General features: G+C 43.3%; 1 protein-coding gene across 2 annotated transcripts; it reads right to left on the bottom strand.

Moving 5' to 3' along the window:
- Positions 1 to 1,105: 1,105 nt before the first annotated feature.
- LOC125536236 (probable glucomannan 4-beta-mannosyltransferase 7) lies at positions 1,106 to 6,259 on the bottom strand. Of its 2 annotated transcripts, XM_048699418.1 has the most exons (10): positions 6,034 to 6,258; positions 5,557 to 5,918; positions 5,278 to 5,376; positions 3,105 to 3,357; positions 2,501 to 2,611; positions 2,255 to 2,391; positions 2,059 to 2,172; positions 1,780 to 1,979; positions 1,492 to 1,683; positions 1,106 to 1,396 (listed from the first exon to the last, which is right to left on the bottom strand). In XM_048699418.1, exons 1-10 carry the CDS (start codon positions 6,140 to 6,142, stop codon positions 1,231 to 1,233), a joined length of 1,743 nt encoding a protein of 580 aa, XP_048555375.1. In that variant the 5' UTR covers positions 6,143 to 6,258; the 3' UTR covers positions 1,106 to 1,230. The 2 variants fall into 2 exon arrangements, with proteins under 2 accessions (XP_048555375.1, XP_048555376.1); XM_048699419.1 differs by lacking the exon at positions 1,106 to 1,396 and having other exon boundaries at positions 1,556 to 1,683; positions 1,776 to 1,979; positions 6,034 to 6,259.
- Positions 6,260 to 9,567: the final 3,308 nt, after the last annotated feature.

Here is a 9,567-nt window from a genome sequence, read left to right as displayed (position 1 = left end):
TGGTCAATTCGAATACTCAGGCGACAGTTCTTGGAGACGCATATGGAAAAATGTCATGCCCAAGAAAACTGCAAATGTTTGTTTGGAGGATGAAACATGAATCGCTGGCCCTGTGTACAAACTTGGTGAAGCGAGGTATGAAACTGGAGAGTGATAAATGCTTCTTCTGTGGGAGAGCACAGAAGATGGTGGCCATTTGTTCATCAAGTGTAAAGCGGTGAAGGAAATTTGGCGGGAGCTGTCTCTTGAGATGGAAAGAAGAGAGCTGGAGCAGTTTTCAGACGTACATGCAATGCTAGAGCGTTTGTGGGAGTTGGATGAGAAAAAGAGAGTACTTATCATTACCTTCTGGTGGCATTGGTGGAATAATAGGAATAAAGTACGTGAAGGGGAGATGGCTGTTCCCACAATGGAACTAGTCCGGCGGATGCAAGCTAATTGGCTGGAATACCTTGAGTTCTTTGCACCGAACAAACTAAAGAGTATTCCAGCAAAGTGGCAACCACCTGAAGCTGATGTTCTCAAAATAAACACTGATGGATCCATCATTCCAGGTAAGTCATTCAGTGGCTGGGGGGTGGCGGTCAGAGACTCGGAAGGAGATGTAGTTGCTGCACATGCAGGGCGTCAGGAACACATATATGATGCATTTGGTGCCGAGGTGTGTGCTATGTCCGCAGCAGTGACCATAGCAGCGGAGCTGGGAGCTATTCGAGTGGTCTTTGAAACTGATTCACAGCTCCTAGTTGAAGCACTTGACCTGAGTAAGGTTGACTCCTCGCCCTATGCTACTGCCATCGAAGACATCAAGTTCCAACTGAAGATGTGGTTCTCCAAACAAAGTGTTTCATACTGTAAGCGTGAGGCAAATTCGGTAGCACATGAACTAGCAAAAATCGGTCGTATATGCTTACCAAATGACTGTATGAGTTGGAACTCAATTGTACCGCCCCAAGTGGCTGTTTGTGTTACGGGTGATATGCCCGGACACCGTTAAGTTATAAAGCTTTGCTTTACCCTAAAAAATAAAATAAAATTACAAGGCATACAAACCCTATTACGCCCACCACATTGTACGAGAAAGCATCACCCAGAGACCAGAGTATGATATGGAAACTGTTGTTAGTTGAACAATCAAGTTTATGCATCTAAGGCTATCATCTGAAATGTTTGAAACTCTTACACCCATAAACAAACTGTATAACATCACTTGGTACAGTTTAGTTGTTGTCATTGACAGCAATTGCAAGTGCCAGTGAAGTTTAGCCCTAGACATACAAATGCTAGTCCTTGGAGATAGAGATTAAAATAGTAGCTAGTCTTGCCAGGGAATACAAGGTTGTACGATGCACAGAAGAAAAGAAACGCCGAAAATACAATCTCGCGTAAATTAACCCTGCAAGAAAAAAGATGATGTCAGTTACAGTCTAGCGTATAGTATATCTTATGGTCTGAATGCTCATAACCTTGACTAAGATGTTGTTGGTTTACCTGTCTCTTAATCGTTTCCTTGTTTTCTGTAACAAGGGAACTTCGTTATCTTCAAAATTGTTCCCTGTTTTCTTTGTCACGACCCACTCGTTGAACTCTGATAATTCGAATAGACCAGAGAGGGCAGCTCTCATGCGATGCATTGTCATCACACTCTCGAACAAAATCCAAAATGGCAGAATGTGCAAATTTCTGCAGCGATGGTTTTAAGGACATTAAGTTTTTGGTATGTGGAGAAGCGGAGACAGTAATCAAATTGTAACTGAAAGCACTTTTTGAGAAACTTACTTTGGATGTCTAATGGCTGTGACCACTAAAAGTACTGTGGGAATATATGCGATCCCCCAGATTGGTAGGAATAGTTCTGGGATCATAACTGAGATCGGAAGTATGATATTGTAGAGAATACACGCGACAGTAGGGGCCACAACTCTCCGAACCAAGAAGAAGCTATAGAGCATATGGAACTTCTTGATGAGAGATACATCCTAATGAAACAACAATGGGATGAACTTCAGTTTTCTTTAAATATTTTGTTTTAGAGCCAACGAGGGAAGAAAACCCTACCTTAGCAGTCAAAATATCTTTTGCTACTTTTCGGAATAAATGTGCACCACCACATGACCACCGGAATTGCTGCCGACAGTAGGCCTTGTAAGTGGATGGCAATTCACTCTTAACCTGCATTTTGCTTGCATAGTCAATTGATTGCATCAAACTATAATACTTTCAACAACATTGTTGTGGTATAAAATCCACTCACTCTGATATCCCCGACATATACAAATTTCCAACCCTTTAGGGTTGCTCGGACTGCCAAGTCCATGTCTTCAACTGTAGTGCGGTCCTTCCAACCTCCTGCCTCTTTGATGGCTGCTGCACGCCACACTCCAGCAGTTCCTTGGTTTACAACAGAAATTCCTTAAGACAGCCATTTATTTTCTGATCTATGTTCAGTTTTTTTCTTTTATTTTGTGGCTTAGAATCCATAAGTTGTAAAGGTGTGTACCATTGAAGCTGAAGAAGGAAAAGGTTGCTGATCCTGCTTCTTGCTCAACTTTGAAATGGTAATCAAAGAACATCTTTTGTACCCTTGTCAACAGGCTCGCATTGTCATTCACTGCAAAATTCTGTCAATTAAGAACCGATCAATTCAATCGGAGCAAATAAAACGCTATCATGTTTGTGGAGTGGTACATTAGCACTATTTTGCATGCCAAATTTCTGGGAACTGTTTCTGTACTTTGTTTCTGGCACCACATGAACGATAAGACAGGAAAAGCTGAACATGATTTAGATGTTCATGAAATGCAAAGAGACGGTTCTTTTGTGCAACCAGAAAAGTGAGTTTTTTTATCCTGAGTTTCTCGCCTTAGTTTTCTAGACAGTGCTTCCGTGCATTTACGAATGAGGTCAGAATGGACATACATTCCTATGTGGTGAACTGGTGATGTGATAAAATATTTAAAGCATATATGACAAGTGCAAACATATAGGACAAAAGAAAAATTATAGTTCAGTTTTCATTTCATGATCTATTGAAAACTGTCTTGTGATAGACCTCTAGCTGGAAAGAGGAATGCTCCAGAGTTGATGGTAAATGGAGTACTCACCGAACGACCACCGAGCTTGAACAAGAGCAACTTCTGGATTGTGCACGAAGAACGGGACTGTTCTGAGAAGGAAGTCTGGTTCAGGCTGGAAATCAGCATCAAATATGGCAACATATTCACACTGCTTGGCATAGTCATATTCCATTCCCTTCTTCAGGGCTCCTGCTTTAAACCCCTTCCGGCTGCTTCTCGTGGCATACTTGATGTTCAGACCCTTGACCGCCCAGCTTTCACATTCAAGCTCCACCAAGTTCTGCAGAAACAAGTAACCAATCAGCATAGATGCTCTAGATTGCATATAAGAATGTCGATATCCTGTTGTAGCAGCATGTCTTAGCATGTCATTTTGTTATTGCCCTGTGAAGTCTGATCACAGAGGAACTTGAGCTTGGCAACTCAGAAGTCTTGTAAGTGGGAAAAAGGAAAGGATGAACTAACTTTTCAACACTTGTTAGCGTGTTCCTTCAATGTCTCCGCTTGCAATTGGAGAACTTCCTTCTCAGGCAAGGTTTAGTTTTGTTGCTATGCCATCACAAATGGTCTTTATTGTCATTGGATGACATTATACAAATCCAATGGGATAATACAGATCCGAATGTCACTGTTAGCGTGAGGTCTACCTGCTTACTACACTAACAGACATTTGTTTGGGAGGCCACCCCCGCTTTATCTAAAGGTACATGTGCACGCCAATTAGTCTGTCCACCACATCCCACTAAACCGACCTGTCGATTGGAATATAATCTTCAGTTCGGTCAGTCTGCCACTAAAAAGAGACGAGAAGGTCTGATACCCCATGTATGCATCGCTATATTGCATAAACTTTACTACTGAAATAGGTTTCACATTTTTTCCCCAAAACAAACCTCTATGGAATATCAAATGATTTATCTTAGTCAATTGTATGGTATGCAACAATCAAGTGTTCAAAAGAAGAGCAATTTGCAAGGAATACTACGGAGAGTGTCAGGTAAATGCCTTCGATCCAAAACAGAAGTCATAGTTTTAGGCAGCTGGGGAAGATCCCTCTCTTTGAGAAGAATATGCCTGCCCAATTATTGAACCATCTCTTCAGATCCATAGGTCCGAATAAAGATTGGACAAGTGGGCGGCCAGCAGGAGGGGGTCAGGGGCAGGGGCCTCCTGGTGTAGGGAAATATCAGGGCCAAGTAAATGAGCTCATGTGGATACATAACTCCCACCCGTCTCACCGGTAATCGGGCCTGTGTAGAAGAGGAGTATCTTTTGGTAAAGTTTTGATGTTTAGTTCAGATTTACATACCAACACTTTGCCAAGCAAAGTACCATTCTTCCAAACGGCCCTAGTTGACCCATGTTGCTTTCTGACTGGAGTAGTGTCCAATGGTTATATACTCCATGGTTTCTGGTGTGGTTAGATTCAGAAATTGTTGCACTGGCTGCACTTTGTGCCACAACTGGTGGACCCATGGCATAAATATTTGTGGTTCTAGTTGGGTGTCCAGGTCAGTGTGGAGCAACTGAAACATAAATGGACACTATTTTCTGGCAATTGGACTGAAACTGTTTCCACCGGGAAAAGATCTGCTACAACTTCTCACTTGCATCATTATCATTACTTATACTGGCCGACATAGGTCCCCAGCACCCAGACAGCTGGGGCCCACATACTTTGCCCATGTGATTGCAGGGCCCAGAATCCAGATGAAGAGAATAATTACCATTTTCGCCCTACTCCAGTGACAACTTGCGAAGTTCTGACAGTGAAAGGAAACCTAGTGACACCGTTGAAGTAGCTTTCATCCAAATAACCCCGTATATAGAAGCCTACGATTAAACTGAAAGAAAAAGGAAATCTCTACGCCCACCTAACTAAGAATAAGTTGCATGCTCCTGTGACAGTTAGTCTTGTCTGGTGTCAAAACCTTTTGACATGTTTGCTGTAGTATCAAACATGAGGTCCAAATTCATATGTTCCTTTCTTAGCAGCAGCAGCAGCAGGTTGAAGTCTCACTTATTTGAGGAGGACTATACTAAGATAGGTGAGTGTTCAGGTTCGCCACTTCTCCTAAAATAAAATAGGCAAGTTGCAACAGACATGGTGGAAATGTTTTATGGGGGCAGTTGTGCTTAAAATAACTTGCTGAGCAGAAGGAAAATCTCCAGCCGTGCAACAGGAGGAGTTAAAGTCTACCTTGATAAACGGATCGGTGGAGTCGTCCAGCACTTGGACGATTATCCTGTCCTTTGGCCACTGGAGCTCACATGCGGCCCCTATCGACAGCTTGTACACCTACGCACACAGCTCGACCGCACGAAATAAATTAGCAAGACGCCCAAGTATTATAACCTCGCAAAAGAACAAGGAGATCGATAATAGATCCAACACAGTCAGCTAAAAAGAATTTGTTTTGGTGTTCTGGATATCACCAAAAGAAAAAAAGAGAGAGAATGGGTAATAGATTGTGATCACCTCCAGCTCATTGTACATGGGTATCTGCACGAGGACCACGGGGTAGTGGGCGCCCCCCTTCTCCTCGTCGTCGCCGGCGAGGGGCTCCCACTTGAACCGCCACTCGGGGCGCCAGCCGACGGCCTTGACGCCGAGGCTGACCACGCAGTTGTACAGGGCCTCCACCACCAGCATCACCGACATCACCATGCACGCCCAGACGGCCACCTGCAGCGCCGGCGCGATCACCCGGCCCCGCACCCGCACCCACAGCTCGTACACCTCCGCCAGCGACACGCCCCCCGCCGCCGACGAGGAGGAGGAGCCATCGAAGACGCCGATGAACCACGAGATGGCCTCCTGGAAGTCCACCCGCCCGCCCACTGCGAGAGGAGAGAGAAAAAGAGCAATGATGGCCCGAGAAATCAGATCACGTCACGTGCGCCCCAGCGCGGGGCGCGAGGGAGAAAGAAGCGAGTGGGAGAGAGAGTAATGTACCGGCGAGCGGGCGGCTGAAGTCGATGGCGCCGGTGGAGACGGCGGCGAAGAGGGCCGCGGCGGCGGCGAGGGCGAACAGGAGAGCGCCGCCGATTTCTGCAGCCTCCATGGGCGACGGGGGGAGAGAAAAAGAGTTGCGACTGGTCGAGCCCAAACGGAGGCGTTTTCCTTAGGTCTATACCAGCGTGTGTACTCTGTCCCTCCCTTTCCTCTTTTGATAGGCTTCCTTCGGTGTACTACGTGCTTTATATATCTCGTGCAAGTGGGCACACTTTTGCTATCACTCCCCCAACTATTAAATCGGAAACATAGCATTTGATATTTGAGAACAATTTCGCCACGAATTTGCCACTAAATTTTGGGTAAACATAGCATTTGGGTCGTGCTAATATGTATGGTTTATTTTTTCTTTCATAAATCACCATTTAAAAGATCGGAAACGCTTCGTTTCGACCGGCGGATTGCACGCGATCGTCCGCTGCCTCACGCTTGTCTTTGCTTGCCCGTTTCTGCAAAAGAAAGAAAGGAAAAATCTGCAACATCATTGGTATTGCAAAAGTTTCTTTGGCAACAACGTCCATGTTGCAAACAGTGAAGGCGGAAAAAAAATCAGCATTTGTTTTCTGGACCATCATTTGTGCTGTAAAAATTTCCTCCTCAACAACACCCATATTGCAAAAAAGAGAGGAAGAAAATAATATTAAATTATTTTCAGCAAAATCATCTATGCTATAAAAATTTCTTCCGCAACAACACCCATTGTTGCAAAAAATGTGATGACGATTTTTTATTAAATTGTTTTCTGCAATATCATCTATGTTGCAAAAATTCCTTCCACAACAACACCCGTGTTGCAAAAAGGTGAAGATGAAAAAAAGTTCTGCAACATCACATATGTTGAAAAAGGTTTCTCCCGTGTTGCAAAAAAGTGAAGATGAAAAAAAAGTCCTGCAACATCACATATGTTGAAAAAGGTTTCTGCAACACTAGCCTTGTTGCAATGGGTGAGAACTGTGTCGGACGCTTGATAGCGCCAGATCTAACGGTTGCCGAGGCGACGGGTATTTTATAAAGATCCGCCGGCCGACGCATAGCACGCACCTTAAAAGATTGGCAACGTTCATGAAAAACAATATCAACATCTATGATGGTAGTTCAACATCAGTAGATACACCGTGAAACATGCTTTCTAATCAATTCCTCTTTGTTTTGCATCATAAATGTTGATAATTTTTTTGTATAAACTTATCCAAACTCCAAAATGAATTTTTTAACAATAGTTGTTAAAGTTAGTAAAGTTAATTTAACACCATGGGAACACTTTTTATGATAGATTAAACTTTTGTAGACATATGCAATCAAAGCTACTAAATTTAACTATTTATTTCCTCAAGAGGAATGCATTTACATAGACATACAATATTTCTCATGATTCATATGAAAAAGGAACATCACGAGAGTGACTAATTATAGAACGACCTGGTGAGGTCACACCACAAGCTAACTTTGAACACACAAAAAGCAAACTCTAGACAACCTGTTTGGAATTTCTCTCCAATATGAGACAGATAAAAGGAACGGTCGTAACTCTACATAGGGTTCTTAATGACTCCTTTTTTAGTAAATTCCATTGTTACCCCCAAGATCCGCCTTTGTGACGAGCATTGCCCACTGAAAAAAAATCTCGCAATCATACTCTCATTGATGCACTTTGGTGCCACATTTTATTTCATTTTTTACCCCCAAGATTCGCCTTTGTGGAAGGTATGCAGTGGCCTTCTCTATTTAGTCATGGAACGGGGCTCTTTGTCTTCTTAGTTAGGTTTAGGGTTTTAGGAGGGTTGAGCAGGGAAAAATTGGGGGTCCTAATTGTTTGATTTGCTGGTGATTTATGTTCTCAAGCGTTTTAATCCGTCGACCGCTGGAATGTATTTGCTTTTTGTTGAATCAATGGACCCAACATAGATTTTAACCGTCAGATTTCACATAGGGGAGCGTTTGTTCAAATTGGCCCTTGCCTGGACTATGTTGGTGGGGATGTGGCCTATTCAGAAATTGAGAGGGGCGAGTTGTCCTTACATGAGTTCAAAGGCTGTCTCAGGGATCATATCGTTGTGAAGGAAAGTATGAAATATTACTTCCTTTTGCCTGGTAGAGAGTTGGTAAATGGCCTAGCTTTATTGTATGATGATGAGGGCTGCATCAAGATGTCAGACCACATGACTATTGGTGGAGTTTATGGCATCTATGTGGAATACAATGGGTAGCACAATTCGGAACAAGAAGTGGGTAGTGGTTCTAATTCTGAAGATAAATGCAGTATGAGATGGGGCAATGAAAGTGAAAAGGAAGTTCCTATTGTCATGACTGCAGAAGATGATCACACTGTCAATGCAAGTCCATAAGAACAATTACTTGAGCAGGCGCTTGTTCCTAATCATAGTGGTGCTATCACTGCATTAATTAGGAGCCCATTAAAGAGAACAAATGCAGCTATTGTTTTTTCACAACCATCTCGGAGTTCTCAAGTGATGAACCATTCTCAGTGTGAGACTAGTAAAGCAACAGAGCAACCAACAAAGAAAGGTGCATATCATAAAGTAGAGCATGCAAGACAACATGAGCAGAGCTTGCAAGACAACAAGGAGAGCAAGGAACTGGAAATGCAACAAATTAAGGAGGGGAGCTAGGGGCAACGAAAGAAAAGAATAGTTAGATTTAGAGGATATTGAATATGTGCCACACCTTGATGACAATGGAGAGAAGTTAGAGGTTGTTGAGATTAGAAAGCATGCAAGGAAATTTAGAAAGAAAATGAAATACTCTAGGAAATAGGTTGAGTCATATGCAATAAGGACTGTTCCATTTTATTTCATTGCAAATGTTGAGGAGGTGGTAGAGGAAATGGATTTTGAGTCATGTGATGAGGACTATAGTTATGATGAAGATAGTGATGGGAGCATTAAGAAAAGGAAGAGAAAATACCCAATATTTGACCGAGAAACTGATACGTCTCCAACACATCTATAATTTATGAAGTATTCATGCTGTTATATTATCATTCTTGGATGTTTTACAATCATTTTATAGCAACTTTATATCATCTTTTGGGACTAACCTATTAACCCAGCGCCCAGTGCCAGGTGATGTTTTTTGCTTGTTTTTTACATCGCAGGAAATCAATATCAAACGGAGTTCAAACACCGCGAAACTTTTTGTGGATTTTTTATGGACTAGTAGACATCCAATGGGCCAGAGCAGCACCTGGGGGTGCCTTGAGGGGGGCACAACCCACTAGGGCGTGCCTAGGCCCCCAGGCGTGCCCCGGTGGGTCGTGCCCACCTCGGTGGCCTCCCGTACCCCCTCTTCGCCCTATAAATCATCAAATATTCCAAAAATCCTGGGGGTAACCCTAGATCAGAAGTTCTGCCGCTGCAAGGCTCTTTACCCACGAGAAACCAATCTAGACCCCATTCCGGCACTCTGCCGGAGGGGGGAATCATCACCGGTGGCCATCCTCATCATCCCGGCGGT

This window comes from Triticum urartu, chromosome 2 (assembly GCF_003073215.2).
Source record: "Triticum urartu cultivar G1812 chromosome 2, Tu2.1, whole genome shotgun sequence".
NCBI lineage: Eukaryota > Viridiplantae > Streptophyta > Magnoliopsida > Poales > Poaceae > Triticum > Triticum urartu.
Note: the sequence above shows the minus strand (reverse complement) of the source record. Positions and strands in the feature narration are given on the sequence as shown.

Excerpts from the sequence above, each read along its gene's own strand:
- LOC125536236 (XM_048699418.1), bottom strand. The coding sequence starts at position 6,142 with ATGGAGGCTGCAGAAATCGGCGGCGCTCTCCTGTTCGCCCTCGCCGCC. Across the intron at positions 2,612-3,104 it reads TCAAGCTCGGTGGTCGTTCG|TGAATGACAATGCGAGCCTG; the intron begins GTGAGTACTCCA and ends AGAATTTTGCAG. Across the intron at positions 1,397-1,491 it reads AGGAAACGATTAAGAGACAG|GGTTAATTTACGCGAGATTG; the intron begins GTAAACCAACAA and ends TTTTTCTTGCAG.